Source organism: Cervus canadensis, chromosome 26 (assembly GCF_019320065.1).
Source record: "Cervus canadensis isolate Bull #8, Minnesota chromosome 26, ASM1932006v1, whole genome shotgun sequence".
NCBI lineage: Eukaryota > Metazoa > Chordata > Mammalia > Artiodactyla > Cervidae > Cervus > Cervus canadensis.
In genome coordinates, this window is record NC_057411.1 from 20,954,964 (window position 1) to 20,973,529 (window position 18,566).

The window sequence follows — 18,566 nt, forward strand, 5'->3', positions numbered from 1 at the left end:
ATATCTCTAGATATATAGATCTATTTACGTCTATATCTATCCATTCATCCATCCACTCACCCATCTGCCCAACTAGAGATGAATTATTTGCTTGTAGCAACTCAGTCTTTAAACTGCCTCCTTTATCCAACTAGTTTCAATTCCCAAATGATCTTAATTTGGCTTGGATTGTTTAGATATGAGTGTTTAAATACCATCATGGTAAATGGCATTTTGGCATTCTCAGTGTATCAACATTAAATAAAGGATGAAAAAAAAGATATCTTTAAATTCATGTAAGGCAATTGTGGGTGCAAGATTTTTAATGATGACTCTTTTTCTCTATTGATTCCATGGCAGTGGTTCTCACCTAGGGGTGATTTTACCCCTTGGGGGACATTTGACAATGTCTGGGTACATTTTTATTTGTTACAACTTGGTAGAGTTACCACTGGCACCTAGGGTACAGAGGGAAAGAAAGCTGCTAATCATTCTACACTGTAGAAGATTCTGCCGCCCCTCAAACCTCCCCCCGCCTCCGCCCCAAGAAAGAATTACCTGACATGTCAATAGTACCAAGGTTGAGAAGCCCTGCCAAGTAGTGATGATTCAAAGATAATGAGTCTGAATTTATCATTATAAATATATTTTAATTTACAATATAATATTATGTGGGAGAAGAAAGACTCTTACTTGATATAAAACTCAAAAAGTCTTCACATGACAGTTATTTCATTAACTAAATTAATTGTAACAGGAGGAGCCAAATAAAACTCAGATGCACAAGAAAAGTGTTGAGTTTTGCTCAATACTAGTCATGTACAGTGGCACAAAATATGCATTTAAATATACATAAAATGACTGTATCATTATTAAACCATCCAAAGATGCTTTCTTATTTGAATATTCTTTATAAATACAATTCTTCAAAGAATGACCACCATTTGTAACAGTAAATTTAAATATTATACAATAAAGTCTTTCCCAAACTCATAACAAACTGAATGAATTTCTAATTTTCTGTTGACTTCTCATATATTTATGAATATATAATTTATACTGGCATCTCATTCTGTGAGTCCCTTAAATATTCTGAAGTTGAAAATAAAATGGTTTAAGAAATGAACTGCATTAGTAAGTAATTAAACAGAAGTGAAAAGTACAGTTAGACCAGAAGCGGAACATTTTCCATTTTTTAGAGCTGGAAAGTAACTTCTCTCACTAAGTCCTTGCCTCTTCTCATTCCCCACCTGATGAAAAGGCCAAGGAACTGCTTTTATTTTCTGAATATCAAAAGTCATTTTTACATAATTTGAAACAAAATCCTGTCCTAGGCAATATTTCCAGTTCTCCTACTATCTGATCCAAGGATTTATTCACTGTTCTAAACTGAACATTAGTGTAGTTGTTTAAAGAGTTTAAAATCTGCACTGTTGGGTGTAAACTTAAATGTCAAGATTTTCCAAGTTTCAGAAAGAGGTTAAATGAACATCTGAGGGCAAAGGGGAAAGGACTCTTGCAGTGCCATCTCTTGAGTCCTGGTTTCATGTCTAATGCCTCTCCATCATTTGCATTAGTGTCAGCCAAAATGAATCACCTGGATTTGTCTGGTGTAGTGAATCTACAGATTCTTGGTGAGGATTATTTGAGGAGGAGGCTAAAAACTATGAAGTCAGGGAAGGGCAGTATGCTGTGTCAGGAAAAAAAATAACGAATACTTAGCCAGCTGGTACTCATCTGATTAAACTGCTGGATTTTTCTAAAATGGAAAGTGTGTAGTAGAAACCAAAAGATGAGCCAGGAGGCAATCAGAGACACTTAGCAGCAATGGCAGATCTTACTGGAGTTGACACTATGGTATATGCTTGTGGTCAGTGAGACACATCAGGTGACGTGAAAGAATGCTTTCTTTCCTCACATGTTAGAGGAGAGTTGTCAGATCAGGCTTATTTGCATCTTGAATTTGATGACAATATACATAGCAGCACATACTAAACATTATTTGCCAGAGGCCACACATGGGATTTACATTTTGGATGTAGAGGTGGTTATTACATTAGATGCCAGTTTTAGACTTAATCCAGTCCCGATAATGAGTCACTTTGGTATAGACTCCAGGCTTGTTTTCTTTTCCACAGTCCATTCCCCAGCTTACTATTCCAATAAGATACCAGATGTTTCCATCACGTGCTATAACCAGAGGTCCCCCAGAATCACCCTGGCAAGTGGGAAGGAAAAAAAAGATCAATGTGATAAATAAAGGGGTGTCAGAAATACAAGTTAATCAGCATCTGGATGTCTAATAAATTAATATTTTAAGTTGAAATATGAAAAACAAATTCTGTTTTTACTCACCAGTAATTTAATAGTTGAGATTCTTATTATCTGTTATCTGATTATCTCTGTTTACCTCTATTAATATCTCTTTCTGGAAGGTAGTGTGGCTAAAGTTAAGGTTTCAGTTTTATCCTTGTGTAGTTTTTAGTTTTGCTTGGTCTCAGCAGACAGCACAAATTGAACCTAGGTCTCAGCATCCATTTCTTACATAAATGTGACCTCAAGTGTCACTTCTGCCATGAAGCCTCTCCTAAATCTGTTAGGTGGGAATAATCTCATGCTTTGAATCTGGAGTCCCCACCTTGTTCCACCAGTTGATAGGAAGGTGTCTGAGGCACTGTATCACTGTGTAGCAATAGGTTTGAGAGGAGAAAGATAGGCCAAGGATATTCCAAATGAATGTGCATGATTGATTACACACAGGGTTTTGCTCCCAAGTGAACTGGTTTGAGTGTAGGAATCAAGAAGACTTCCCTGATATAGTTAAGCCTTTCACAAATGATTTTTAATTTTATCTTTTAGCAATGAGTCTATTCATTTAAAAGAAATATTATATGGAAACCCCTTCCAGATGTTAAATAAGAGAGATGGTTCTGTTTGAAGTAGGCAGGGTTCTTAGAGTCTTGTGCCTTTAAACTCTCTTCCCATCACATACTTCTTAGTACACTCTCTTGCCCAGTGGACAGAGAGTAAGAGCTCTGGTCTACCAAAAGCAATTGTCCTGAGCTTCTTTCCCAAAGTCCTAAATCCTAATTTAGGTTCTTAGTATACTAGAGGTGAAGGAAGCAAGGGAACATGGACCAACAGAATGAGAACATCTGCTCTCTTATGGAATAAACTCATATACAAGTCTCTATTCAACAGATTCCTTTTTTTTTTTTTTTTTGTGGAGCTGAGTCTATTTCAAACATAGAATTGCTAAACCGTTGGATTCAGTTTCAAATGGTACAGGTAGAAGGTTTAATTATTTATTTTCAGTCCTTGAAATAGCCATACTTTACAATGTATTATCTTTAAATGCTTAGTGATTAAAATTAATGCTCTGTAAGGTTGAGGGAAATGCAATTTATTTAACTAGTACGTGATTTGTGAGGTAACACTTTGAAATGAATGTATAGATATTTTCTCTCCTAAGTAGTATAATTCTATGTGATGTACACTGTTTAAGTTCAGAGGTTCAAGCACTGGTGTGATGATGCTCTACTGGCCATGGAGACATCTGCAGGTCCCAGGCCACAGTGCCTTGCAATTAGAGGGATTAGATACCTAACTACAGAGTCTGACTGTGGCTTGAAGCAGTGATTGTATGTCTCTGGTTTGGTTTCTATTGTCTACAAGAAGTCCTTTTCTTTAATCAGAGCCCACCAGTTTGCAGCTGGTGATTATTCTTTACACATGGCTCTGGGCTTCCCTGGTGTCTCAAATGGTAGAGAATCCACCTGCAATGCGGGACACCTGGGTTCAATGCCTGCATTGGGAAGATCCACTGGAGGAGGGCACAGCAATCCACTCCAGTTGTCTGGCCTTGAGAGTCCCCACAGATGGAGGAGTCTGGCGGGTTACAGTCCATGGGGGTGCAAAGAGCTGGACATGCCTGAGTGAATAAGCACCGCACCAGACAATAGTAAACGAGGACTATTTCCTATGGCTCTTCTTTTCCCTGTAACTTTTCAAAAAAATTTCTAGTCATGCCTGTTTTTTAAAATTTTATTCAAATTTTTCTTATTTCAATTTTATATAGGAGTATAGTTGATCGACAATGTTGTGTTAATTTCAGATGTACAAGAAAGTTATTCAGTTATGCATATACATGTATCTATGCTTTTTCAAATTCTTTTCCTGTTTAGATTATTACAGAATATTGAGCAGTCCCCTGTGCTATATGGTGGGTCCTTGTTGGTTATCTGTTTTAAATGTAACCCTGTATACTCTGCTATTTTCTCTCCTCCACAAATTTAATTTCATAGAGTCACATTGTTCAGTCAAGTTATCTCTAGTAACAGATTCATTTTGTAGATTTGAATGTATTCTTACTTCACAGGCATCTAGTTTTCCTTTCAAGAATCCAGCACATATCATTCCTGATGATACAGCTCCACCATATACATGAACTTGATTACATATATCATTACTTATGATCTCTACTTCAACTTCTCTCAGAGTATTGGGAAAGGGACCTAAAGAGAAAAAAATAAATAGATGAAAAATTTCCATATTATTGCTTATGATAGTTAATTGTTGTTTCTTGCAAATGATGAACCAGTGAGAAAACATTTTTCTAGAGATAATATCACTCTGGACTCGATGACCAGTGTTCAGATTCAAGTTTTATTTCTAGGGTATCTCCTATGTGCTAGGTACCATGCTTGGTACATTGACTCCTACTGTCTTATTTAATCCTAGCTACCGTCGTCACTCATTGGAAAAGACCCTGATGCTGGGAGGGATTGGGGGCAGGAGAAGAGCGACAGAGGATGAGATGGCTGGATGGCATCACCGACTCAATGGGCATGAGTTTGAGTAAACTCCGGGAGTTGGTGATGGACAGGGAGGCCTGGGGTGCTGCGATTCATGGGGTCACAAAGAGTCGGACACGACTGAGCGACTGAACTGAACCGTCATCAAAGATAGATGTGAGTATTCTTTTTTTCAGATGAGGAAACCAAAGCTCACCTGGTTTTGAGTCTTAGCCGTGATCACATAGTTACATGAAGGATAACGTTAGATTTAAACCCAGGGGATTCCTCACCACCTGGGATAATCTGTGACAGTTTACCTTACCTTATCTGACAATCTGCCTCATCACTTGACAAAGCACATCTCAGAGATATTGCAAGTTTGGTTCCAGACCACCACACTGAAGCTAATATCTCAATGCAGCCAGTTATACAAAGTTTTTTATTTTCCAGTACATATGGAAAGTATGTTTACACTATACTATAATAAGTGTGCAATAGCATTATGTCTAAATATATATAAATGTATATGTTAATTTAAAAATCTTATTGTTGGAAAATACTAACTGCTACCTGATAAAGACTCAGATAAAAGCTATACTTTGAGCAAGGACACAAACAAGACTGTAATGCCATTATAAGAGTCTATATTGTTGCTTGTATTTTACTCTTGTCTGAGTCTTTTGCAACCCCATGTACTAGAGCCCACCAGGTTTCTCTGTCCATTAGATGCTCTAGGCAAGAATACAGGAATAGGTTGCCATTTCCTTCTCCAGGTGATATTCTCAACCCAGGGGTGGAACTTGTATCTCCTGCATTGGCAGGCAAATTCTTTACCACTGAGCCCCCAGAGAAGCCCATAAGAGTCAGAAATTCAAGAGCAGACTAAATTATATATAATAAATCCAACCAAGAGACATGAGAACTGGAAACTCAAATCAGGCTCTAAAGTTCTATCTTTGAAGCTTATTGTATATTATTAAGTGTAGTAAAATGTCTGTCAAAATTTATAAAGTCTCAGGCTCGGAAACTCTTTCATAGATACATGGATACAAAGGGCTCCTTTAATGTTTAGCATCAAGAACACCATTCAAATTGCTTGCTTAAGGTATTTCTGTTTAACTGTATTTCTGTACATTACAGAAAGCTTGTCATTATTACTGCTCACAAATTACATACTTTAAGAATCATCAACCATAACAGTCTCTGTGTACAAAAGGCAACAACAACAAAAAAAACATTATATGGAAAGTTGTTGTTTAGTCACTAAGTTGTGTCTGACTCTTCTGAGACCCCAGGGACTGTAGCCTGCTAGGCTCCTCTGTCCATGGGGTTTCTCAGGCAAGAATATTGGAGTAGGTTGCCATTTTTTTTGAAAGGAAAGCTATAGCTACATAGATTCCAAAATACCCCATAAAGAAGATAATACATACAGGTACTGTTTAATAGTAGTTTTCATAACTTACCATTAGTTTAGTCACTCAGTCATGTCCGACTCTTTGCGACCCCATGGACTGCAGCATGCCAGGCTTCCCTGTCCATCACCGAGGGTTTATATCTTGTTTCTGCCATATTTTTCATGTGACATCTTGATTACATCTACTTTCTATATTTTGATTTTGTATCTTATATCTCTTCCAATGGGGGAGAAGATCCTCTGGAGGAGGGAATGGCAACCCACTTCAGTATTCTTGCCTGGAGAATCCCATGGACAGAGGAGCCTGGCAGGCTAGGGTACAGAGGGTCACAAAGAGTTGGACATGACTGAAGCGACTTAGCATGCACGCACGCATTCCAGTGGAGGATGAGTTTTCTTTTTTCACTTGTACATTTTTACTGAGATACTCACCATTTGCTTTTAGAGCTCCCCATCCAGTGACAAACACTTTGCTCTTAGGCAAGGCTTCAAAAGTAGCATCCGGGAGACAGACTCTGTGCACCTCATCCGAAAATACGACAGGGGTGGAGAGCTTCACCACAGCGATGTCATCATCATGCTTATGGGACGCATAGTCTTCATGAATGACAACCGACTGCACCTCTTGTCTCATTAGTGGGGGGCTTAGAGTTGTTCCAAAGCTAGCCGTCCAGCGTTTGGGGTTTTTGTAGCTGATCACAGATTAAAAGGATTATGGTTGGTTTAGATCATTTCTGATCAGAAGTTGCCCAGGACTCTGAATGAGCATGGACATAATGGTGGGGAAGGGCAAATTGTTTAAAGTGGTAGTTGCTTGGGATCCTCCCACTTTCTTTATTTGTGGCTTCTCCCTGGGACTCCTTTTTTCATTTTGTTGATAAACCTTCCCCATTCTAAAACAGCTTAAAATTACTCTCCTTGAGGGAAAGTTTGTATTTTTTTTAAAGGAAACTTATTATCGCCAGTTTTGGTTGTAAAAGTAATTCAGATTACTTGATGAGTATACAAGTAAGTAAAAATTAGACATATGTACCCACATGTACACACACATAAGTACTCATATCTATACATATAAATGTATGTATATCTATGGAGAGAGAAAAGAGAGAGGGAAAGAGAGGTGGAGCCACTTTTATATTGTTTTCACATCCTTCCTTTTCAGTAAACATTTTTATCCAGAATATTTTCCCATTTTATATGAATTTCAATAGGTTTATTGTATCTCTTTAGTATTCTCAAGTGTTTCACATGTTAAGTCACCAAAAAGCATACAAGTAATAAAAGCACAGCACCAGATATTCATGTGGGAAAATCAGATATAAGTTTGAGGGTTGGGATACTATTATCTGAGTTTTATTTTAAGAAATGCACAGTATATTTCAGGAAAACTGGTGTGTGTGTATGTGTTTAACTTTTGGTGATGTTAACTTGTTTTTAAAGTTGAGGTTGTTGGAGAATCTATATTCAGTTGGAATTGAAAATATTCTAATTTTTCCCTATTCTTCAGTAATTGTTACTTCTTTTAAGTCTGCTGGACAATTATGTATACCATTTTAGGGTCTAAGATGACCAGTGAAAACGGGATAACAATTACAGGGTGTGAAGGTGAGGAGATGAAATTGGTGATCTCTGTTATATATGGAGAGGCTGGCACAGGTGAGGACTTACGATTCAAAGCAATGAGCAGCAGTCAGGAGCCACACCTCACTAATCAACGTGGCTCCACAGAAATGGATGCCGTCAACCTGCAGGCTGGCTTGCCAAGGCCAATCAGCTTTCTTTGCAACACTACCATCGGCAATTCTTTCCATGGATGGGAACTCCCTCCCTAAACCGCAACCTGTCAGAGGGAATTAGACGGTTATTTCCAGAGTTATAAATGTGTGTGAGTATGCTTGGCACATTAAGATGGAAATATAACCTTGCCTCACCTTAAAAATTAATCAAAACTGCATGACAGAATAATAATTATTCACACTGAAAAAAGGATTAACTTAAAAAAATATTTGATACCTCTTACAGCAATTTCACTTTAAATTTTTTTTTCATATTTTCTGAATCACATTTTTATAGGCAGAAGTTTAAAAAAAAAAAAGAAGTTTACCTGAGTGATTTTTGACAATTTTGAGTGTGAAATTTACAGCATTTAAAGCAGAAGAATACCATTTTTACTCTTCTAAAATACTTCTCTGTTACAAAAAATCATTACACTACAACAGTATAAATGTCAAAGTTCACATATTAAAGTTAGTGGATGTCATTAAATTCTAAGCAAAATCTTCTGCTTTAACAAAATGAGCCAAATAAACTCAAATAAGATAAAATGAAAAGGGATTGTAAAAAAGAAAAGTCATCAGCAAAACTTTCTTTGTGGTAGAGCAAGTATGTTATTAATAGTAATTTTTCCCCTTGGGGAGAGTTAAATTATGTATCCATTAAAAGTTGTTATATACTTCTGGGAAAAAGTTTATATGGGAATAGTGATATTCCAAAAGTGTTTTGGGTTCTATTATTTAATTTATATGGGCTTCCCAGGTGGCTCAGTGGTAAAGAATCTGCCTGCCAATGCAGCAGATGCGGGTTAGAACCCTGGGTAGGGAAGATACTCTGGAGGAGGAAATGGCAATCCACTTCAATATTGTTGCCTGGAAAATCCCATGGACAGAGGAAACTGGTGCTACAGTCCATGGGGTCATAGAGTCAGACATGACTGAGTGCACATGTAAGCATCTGATTTATATACATCTCAATAATAATGTTGAACTTACAACTGTTCAGGATGTGCTCTGCTTGTACATTATTCATATCTGTGGGAAAAAACAAGGTGATTGGTCAACAGTGGAACACTTTAAACACTCTTTCTACATGACATGAATGTTTCTATTTTGGAGGAATTGAAGAGTCAATAAATTCTTAATTTAAATAAAATTCTACAATAAGTAGAGGCCCAGACATAGATTAAACTCTTCTTCTGACTATATGTGGCCTCTGGGAAAATCCTGTTCATAATTATAAAATCATTGGCATGGGGAAGGATATTGTTTGCCATGAAGGATGACTACATCTAATTAATTAATCCCACATCAATTTATTAAAATATAAGTTAAACAGAAGAGGGTGTAGGTAGATATCACTACACACCTATCAGGAAGGCTAAAATGAAAAATAGTGATAACACCAAATTTTGGCAAAGATGCAGAGAAACTGGGTAACTCATATAATAGGAAATGCAAAATGGTACAGCCACTCTCAGAAATAGTTTGGTAGTTCCTTTCAAAACTAAAAATGTTTTTATCAACTGCAGTTGTACTCTTAGACATTTATCTCAAAGAATGAAGACATATTCATGAAGAAACTTGGACATGAATGTTTATAGCAGCTTCATTGTAGTAGGCAAAAACTTGAAACTACCCAAATGCTCTTCAGCAGATGAGTGGTTAAACAAACTGGAATGCTATGAAAACTGCCTAGCAATAACAAGGAACAAACTATTGATACAATAAGATGGATTAACCTCAAGCAAAATATGTTGAACGAAAGTGGTCAATCTCAAAAGGATACCAAGTATATAATTCTATTTATGTGAAATCTATAAAATAATGTAATTACAGAGATGAAAAATGGATTAGTGGTAGTTGGGCTAGGTATAGATAGAAGAAATAGGTGTTGCTTTAAAGAAGTAACACTAGAGAGCCTTGACATTGTACAGTTGAATATATTGATTCTGGTGGTAGTTATACAATATGTGATAAAATTGCCTAGAGCTATACATACAAATCCACACACAAATTAGTTCATATATTATTGTGGAATCTGAATAAATTCTGTGGATTGTATCCATTTGAATTTCTTGGTTTTAATGTACTGCATCAAGGAAGGCTGGGGGAAGGGTACAAGTGCATGAGATTTCTCTATAAATTTCTTTGCAACTTCATGTAAATCTATAATTATTTCAAAATAATATTTTAAAAGCCTATCAAACATGCTGATAGAAAGTCTGAATTATCTTTCTCTTTTTTTCTATAGAAAATAATATAAAAACTTTGATGTTTGAAGAGTATACAGCAAAAAAAAAAAAGGTAAGGGAAAAATAGTAAGATATTACAGAGAAACATGAAGTAACTAACAAATAAAAAAAGGGTGTTTTTAAACAGCCCAGCAAATAATGGGCTGAAGCCCTAAAAAGACATTTCTCCAAAGAAGACATACAGATGGCCAATAAACACATGAAAAGATTTTCAACATTACTTATTATTAGAGAAATGGAAATCAAAACTACAATGAGGTATCATCTCCCACCAGTCAGAATGACCATCACCAAAGAAATCTATAAACAATTAATGCTGTAGAGCATGTGGGAAAAAGGAAACTCTTGCACTGTTGGTGGTAATATAAATTAATATAGCCACTATGGAGAACAGTATGGACATTCCTTAAAAAAACAAAAAACAAAAAACTAGGAATAAAACTACCATATGACCCAGCAATTCCAGTGCTGGGCATATACCTTGAGAAAACTAAAATTTTAAAAGACTTATGTACCCCCAATATTTGGGGCTTCCCCAGTGTCTCTGGTAAAGAATCTGCCTGCAATGCAGGAGCTGCAGGTTCAATCCCTGGGTCAGGAAGATCCCCTGGAGAAGGGAAGGACAACCCACTCCAGTATTCCTGCCTGGAGAATCCAGTGGACAGAGGAGGCTGGTGAGATACAGTCCGTAGGGTCACGAAGAGTCCGTCACTGCTGAAGCAACTTAGCACACATGCACGCATGCATGCATCCCTGATGCTCACTGCTGCACTATTTACAATAGCCAGGGTATGGACACAGCCTCGATGTCCATCAACAGACGGATGGATAAGGAAGTTGTGATGCACATATACAAGGGAGTATTACTCAGCCAGGAATGAAGGAATGAATTTGAATCAGTAGAACTGATGTGGATGAACATAGAGCCTGTTATACAGAGTGAAGTAAGTCAGAAAGAGAAAGGCAAATATCATATATTAATGCATATATATGGAATCTAGAAAAGTGATTCTGATGAACCTATTTGCAAGGCAGGAAGAGAGACTCAGACATAGAGAACAGACTTGTAGACACAGTAAGGGAAGTAGAGGGTGGGACAGATTGAAAGAGTAGCATGGAAACATATACATTATCATATGTAAAACAGATAGCTAGTGGGAAGTTGTTTTGTAACACGAGGAGCTCAGCCTGGTGCTCTGTGACAACCTAGAGGGATGGGATAGGGTGAGGGGTGGGGGGGAGGTTCAGGAGAGAGGGAACATGTGTATATTTATGGCTGACTCATGTTGTTAAATGGCAGAAATAAACACAGCATTGTAAAGCAATTATCCTCCAATTAAAATTGATTTTTAAAAAGCATTCTTTTTTCTGAATTACATGATATTTAGAGAGTTAATCAGCTTTTTAAAATTTTCGATTTGTTGTCACTCCTTTCCTATTCTAGCTAAATATTCATTACCCAAAACAAAACTTAGCTGGAAGCTAAACTCAAAGCTTCTCCTTGAGCTTTATCATAATCCTGTAAAAATTACCTTTAAAAAACTAAGCTTAGCAGATTTCTGCTGGACTCAAGATATTCTCAGATAACTCTTTCAATATTTGTGTTTTGGAGCCATTTGTGTGTTTAGTTTCCAAGCTCTCTCTTTTTTTTTAAAAGACACGTTAATCAATTCTCCAACTTCTCAGGTTCAACATTGTTAAAGGTATCAGAGAAAGTCCACTTAATAATACATTACATTAATTTGCTTGTTCTTGTACTTTTCAAAATTTTTACATTTTCCTAAAGAATAAGTTTCACTTACTGTTTTCATTTTGCGAAACAGGAATTGAGACACGGAGGTCCAACAATTAATCGAAGGCTACAACTGTTACTGCTAGGACATAGGTCTTCTGGTTTCTAAGTCTTGGTTTCTTTTCACTACCACCTGCAGTCCTTCTTAGTATGTATTCCATGCATTTTCTCTTTATATTATATGTATTTAAATGAGTTCTTTTACCCTATAAAACACAACTTTTGCTTTTTAAAGTTTATATATACAACCTCTTACTTTCTAAAGCATAGTTGTAAAGCTCTTAAGTGAGAAAAGGAAGGATTCCAGGTTCCTCAGTGTTCCATGGTATCTGTTAATGTTAAAACACTACTTTTGTTTCATGCTCACTTTTGAGACTCTGAATTAGTTTACAGAGTTAAAGACACAGTGTTTTGCAAATACCCTGTTCCTGTCCTGTGCTGAGTTTTGTGTTAATCTTGGGAAGGTGATTATGTCTACAGAAGACACATTTCCTGTGTGTCTTACCAAAAGACTTACCACTCTTTTGCAGAGAAGTAAATTTTTAAAAATAATATATGGATTAATTTTCAAGCACCCTGATAAGGACAGAAGTGTCTCAGGATAAATTATGAATCTTAGGAGAACTTCCCATGGGAATGAGGAATGTCTTAATAGTAACTTGACAAACCTAGACAGCATATTAAAAAGGAGAGACATCACTTTGCCAACAAAGGTCCATAGAGTCAAAGCTATGGTTTTCCAGTAGTCACGTACAGATATGAGAGTTGGAACATAAAGAAGGCTGAGCGCCAAAGAATCGATCCTTTTGAATTGTGGTGCTGGGGAAGACTCTTGAGATCCCTTGGGCAGCAAGGAGGTCAAACCAGTCAATCCTAAGGGAAATCAATCCTGAATATTCACTGGAAGGACGGGTGCTAAAGCTGAAACTCCAATATTTTGGCCACCTGATGTGAAGAGCCAGCTCATTGGAAAAGACCTTGATGCTGGGAAAGATTAAGGGCAGGAGGACAAGCAGGCAGCAGAATATTAGATGGGTGGATGGCATCACAGGCTCAATGGATACGGATTTGAATAAACTCTGGAAGATAGTGAAGGACAGGGAAGACTGGCATGCTGCAGTTCATGGGGTCACAGGGAGTTGGACAAGACTTAGCAACTGAACAACAACAACAATGCCTAATTAGTTCAAACAATTCCACTAAAATCTTTTTTAAAGTGTAAGAAATACTACTATATTTGGATTATCATATTATCCTTGTTTTACAATTGTGTCCATACTAACCAAAGGAAGTGTTGTGTGGAGATTTGTTTATTATCAAGTAATTAAGAGACTTACAAATAAAAGTCATTTAATTTTATGGTTAAAAAAAGATTTCTCTGTAGAAGGAAAGACTGTTAAAATGATAAACTGTAACAAAGAAAGAAAAATGGTATTTCTTGCCTTTAAGATAGGGCAGTGAAGTATCTATCTTCAAGAAGCTTTCATTTAATTTCAACTTCTGATGCAAAATGCTATCAGCTTCTCTTTTTATTGTGTCTGCATTGTTAGAGGTAAACTGAAATTTGAGCAATATGTTTACTTTCAAACCATTATTACTTGGCCTGAAAAACAAAAATATCAGAATAAATGAGTGAGGAAGTAGCATAGTAGTTACTATTTTATAACTTATTACATAAATATAGTTATATCTTCAAGAAAATACAACATAAATATTTTATACACTTCATTGTCATGGATGTTTTTCCTTTCTGCATCATATAGGTGTTAATACCTGAATTACTCCTAGTTTGTAAAACTTGATCATATTTAGAGAGGGGAGAGTATCTGAAAATGGCAAAATCTTTTTTTTCTGGACAAATAAAAGCACTTGTTAAATTCATCAACCTTGTATTTTATTCTTGACTTTAAAAAATCCATTATATTTGTTTATTGTTTAAAATGTAAGTAAAATTGAGAGGAGTTTATAATGATTGTAAGAATCTTTAATTGAAATACAAAAATCTTTAAAAGGACAACCAGTAGAATATATTTTATCACTACCCAAGTTACAGCACTCTCTCCCTAAATATACTCTGTAAAGGAGAAATAACAATTAAATGTAATAATATTAAACTATTTTTACTCTCAGTATATCTTAATTTTTTACATCATATCCAGAAAGCAAATAATTGAAGAAAAACTAAATAATACAAAGTTGCCTTTTCATCAAAGTAATTAGCTATAATTACCTAACATTGAAAACATGAGACTTGATGTAATGATGATTTAAACTGGATCTTTGAAATATCTCATCTATCTGAGAAAAGAAAAAAAAAGTGTAGAACTTTGTTAAATATGAATTTTTCACATTTCAGTATATTACAAAAATGCTTGTATAAAATGTACAGTGATTCAAATAGCATTTACTTTTAAGTTTGTTTACAACTATGCCCAGAAATCTCATTTGGGCATACTCTTATCATAAAGGTCATCTCTGTAACTGAATGTTGGTATTTGAATAAATTGTCACCTGGTCAAAGATGAATGATAAAAAGAGTCAAATGAAGTCACATATTTCAACAGCCAGTACAGAGACTGAATTTCATTGAAAACTTGCTATGAATGAACTTAACAACCACTATCATTAAAACATAATTATCATCCCCATGAGTGTGATTAAAAATAAGCTTTTTAGGCTTTGGTGAAAATTTATAGGCTGTGTTTTGAAACTGTGGTAAGTGGGGGAGAGGAGGAAAATGTATATTTTGGGGAACACTTTTTAAAAATTAATATACTTATCAAGAAAAAGGCATCAAATCTTTACCTAGAATCATATAACAAAATACTATATATTCTGCACCAATTTTTTCCCCCTAAGTATTTGCTTAGGATGTATTTTTGGAAAGGCACACCAATCCCACTCAGTTGCATCCTTTGACTCATTTCATCAGCTTCTGCTTTTGGTTGGGAAAGATCTAAAGAAGCATTTCTAAACCTGGCAAAGATCTGCCATCTTTGGTCAATGCTATACTCCGTAGAAGCTGCGTATAAACTGAAGTCTTTCACTAGCTCAGTTAAAGAGCTAGTCTGTGTGTTTCTGTGGTATATTTTCAGGAATAAAATGTTCAGTATAAGTTGCCTAATGGGAAATGTATCAGGTCATGCACACAGTAGGTGCTTACTATGTTGTATATGGTAATGTTTGTACCTAAGTTATGTCTCCAGATAAATCTAATATATATTTTTTTGTGTGTATTTGACCTACCTATTTATCTCTCGGGCTTATGTTGTTCAGCATATGGTACAATTATCCTTTGTCCAATGTACTGTTCCAATCTTCCTGAGATAGTTAGTTAGAGTCACCAGGATTAGCAAATAAAAATATAGTTAAGCTTTAATTTCAGATAAACAATGATTTTTTAGTATAAGCATGAAATATATACTCATGAGAATCTGAAATTAAAATCTAACTGGGCATTCTTTGTTTTTCTGACAACCAAAACATAACTGCAATTTTGTATGTTCTCAAATTGCCTCTTACTATAATTTAAACTCCTTCACAATAATATTGTCAGGGTAGGAATGATGGCAGGAAAGCTCAGGCTTACCTCATGACTGATTTTTTGTTTCAGGTCTGTCCTATTTTTTGAATGGTCCACTGAAAAATCAGGATTGTATTTAATACTAGGGATCTGGAAGGAAGTTTGGTAATAATGAACCTTCTGATCTGGAAGGGAAAGCAAAAATGGATCGTTTGAGTTGTATAACTATCAGAAGGGATGATATGCAGAAAACTCCTGTAACTGACAAGTTGTTGGGAATTAAACACAACAGCTGTAGCCAACATGGCCTTTAACCCTTTATTAAGATCACACATTCTCATGGTCACAAGGCTGTCAGCTGTATCCTGACACAATTACCACCTGTTAGTGGTAATTTATCAATTTAAGCTGTTAATTAAATAATAATAGGAGAATGTATTATATTCAAAAAGCTGACCTCAAAGTTAGAATTGCTACTAAAATAATATTTTGCTCTCAGTACATTAAATATTATTAAACCTTACAATAACATATGACTCCACTGAACTGTTTGAGAGAAAATATTATATGAACCAAGTCAAATTTTAAACGCTAGAAGTAATTTTTACACATAAATTTTTACATTTGCCAATGTAGACACATTTATACAAATAAATATTGAATTATACAAAGTATGTATACATCTATATAAACTATTATTGCAATGAAAATTACATCTTAAAATGTTGGAAAAGGGTTTCTAAAATGTTAAGATTTTAAAACCAATTGTCTAGATCTTTGAATTTTCAAAATAATGCAATCAGATTCTTACCGAATACCAAAAAATAAACAGGGAGACCGATGATTGCTGCTAGAACCAGGACGACAGCTGTAGTAACAAGGGCGATCGCCCATGGCTTCCGTGAATGTGCTCTTCTACCCAGGATAGACGGCCTTTTGAGAAAGAGTTGTATGTTACAAACAAATAGGACTTAAACACTGGAATCTCAATTTCCCATAGCTTTGGTATAGAATATTTTTTTTCTGGATTTCATAGTTAGCCCTTACAGCACTTAGTAACATTTAAATGTATTTTTCTATAAAAAATGAGAAAAAGTGCCATTAAAAGTCTCATTGGGTGCTGGCTTCGGCAGCACATATACTAAAATTGGAACGATACAGAGAAGATTAGCATGGCCCCTGCGCAAGGATGACACGCAAATTCGTGAAGCGTTCCATATTTTTTTTAAAAGAAAAAAGAAAAAAAAGAAAAAAAAGAAGAAAAAAAAAAAAGTCTCATTGGCATTTGACTCCACACTTTTATTTTAAAAAGTCAGAATTGTACTATAGTTGACTACTATTACCTTTGTTTCTGGTTCACTATACTGCTGCTGCTGCTGCTGCTAAGTCACTTCAGTCGTGTCCGACTCTCTGTGACCCCATAGACGGCAGCCCACCAGGCTCCCCCGTCCCTGGGATTCTCCAGGCAAGAACACTGGAGTGGGTTGCCATTTCCTTCTCCAGTGCAGGAAAGTGAAAAGTGAAAGTGATGTCGCTCAGTCGTGTGGGACTCTTAGCGACCCCATGGACTGCAGCCTACCAGGCTCCTCGGTCCATGGGATTTTCCAGGCAAGAGTACTGGAGTGGGGTACCATTGCCTTCTCCATCACTATACTAAATGTTCTGAAATATTTTTGTTTTTGTAAATGAACTAGTACCTTATATTTGGTTTATGTGCCTCAAATCATATGAGCCTCAAAGAGTGAGGGCTTCTGGGACACTCCTCTAGTTCTAGCATAAACAGTCAGACTCAGAGAGATTACTAAATCCTCAAGTTGGATATTGGAGGAATTGGCACTAGGACATGGGTTTTGGGACTCTTTCACACTTCTTAAACCCATAATCCCTGTTCATAAAACAAGTAATCTATAATGCCAGAGAAGGCAATGGCACCCCACTCCAGTACTCTTGCCTGGAAAATCCCATAGACGGAGGAGCCTGGTGGGCTGCGGTCCATGGGGTCTCGAAGAGTCAGACAGACTGAGCGACTTCACTTTCACTTTTCACTTTCATGCATTGGAGAAGAAATGGCAGCCCACTCCAGTGTTCTTGCCTGGAGAATCCCAGGGATGGGGGAGCCTGGTGGGCTGCCGTCAAAGGGGTCCGCACAGAGTCGGACACGACTGAAGCGACTTAGCAGCAGCAGCAGCAATCTATAATGCACACGAAGAGCATCTGAAATAGGACAGGTTGAAGAAGAGAAAACAGAATGGAACTATAAGGAAAAAACAATATGCAAACCAAAATGGTATCATTAATATGATAAACAAATAGTGATAGCTTGGCATTTTGGACCAAGGAACTATGTGGTGTGAGAACCACTGGTGTTATATAATAAACTATTTTATAAGACGGTAAGATTTTAAACTTGTGACTTTTATAGGTGATGTTGCACAGGATAAGGACAGATTTCTTTGAATAAATAATCGATTTAAAGAAAAATATTATGATTGAAATGTATTGAAAATATAATGGAAAGAATGAAAGTAGAATGCAAATGACTGACTTTTTTTTTTTCATTTATTTTTATTAGTTGGAGGCTAATTACTTTACAATATTGTAGTGGTTTTTGTCATACATTGACATGAATCAGCCATGGATTTACACTCTGGACCCTGAGAAAATTTGAGAAAATTTTGTGGAAGCGGGAAAATGTGGCAAAGCCTGTCTCCTTCCTAATGTCAGGGCCCAGAGTCTAAAGACTAACTGAACAATGACAGAGTTGTGATGAACATGGATTGTCTGGGAGGATTTAATCTATGGGAGGACTGAACAGAAATATCCTTTAGAAAGTTAAAGGTACCAATTCTTGTTCTGTTAAAAATTACACATGGAAAAGAAGAATAAGGAATTTTCTTCCCTGGAGTTAGTAGCTGGTGGAAAATAGGCCCCAGCTAAAAAATTAAAGATATTAACTGAGGTGTGCCTTTTGACATCAGTGATCTGGAAGGATTAGGGATGCTTGATGCTTTTGAACCGTGGTGCTGGAAAAGTCT

The 18,566-nt window shown here is 36.2% G+C and overlaps 1 protein-coding gene and 1 non-coding gene across 2 annotated transcripts in view; one reads left to right on the top strand and one right to left on the bottom strand.

Annotated features, from left to right (window-relative positions):
* Nucleotides 1-608: 608 nt before the first annotated feature.
* Nucleotides 609-18,566, bottom strand: part of LOC122428266 (transmembrane protease serine 11G-like) — a 34,015-nt gene continuing 16,057 nt past the window's right edge. Inside the window, exons 2-10 of the mRNA XM_043448172.1 lie at nucleotides 16,343-16,464; nucleotides 15,598-15,716; nucleotides 14,239-14,306; nucleotides 13,451-13,611; nucleotides 8,958-8,996; nucleotides 7,858-8,029; nucleotides 6,622-6,881; nucleotides 4,351-4,493; nucleotides 609-2,197 (exon numbers count right to left, since the gene is read on the bottom strand). Of these exons, the coding sequence (XP_043304107.1) occupies nucleotides 2,036-2,197; nucleotides 4,351-4,493; nucleotides 6,622-6,881; nucleotides 7,858-8,029; nucleotides 8,958-8,996; nucleotides 13,451-13,611; nucleotides 14,239-14,306; nucleotides 15,598-15,716; nucleotides 16,343-16,464 (1,246 nt within the window). The 3' untranslated portion in view covers nucleotides 609-2,035. The remainder of the gene's footprint in view (nucleotides 2,198-4,350; nucleotides 4,494-6,621; nucleotides 6,882-7,857; nucleotides 8,030-8,957; nucleotides 8,997-13,450; nucleotides 13,612-14,238; nucleotides 14,307-15,597; nucleotides 15,717-16,342; nucleotides 16,465-18,566) is intronic.
* LOC122428529 lies at nucleotides 16,649-16,755 on the top strand. Its single transcript, XR_006265748.1, has one exon. It is a non-coding gene; the product is annotated as a U6 spliceosomal RNA (small nuclear RNA).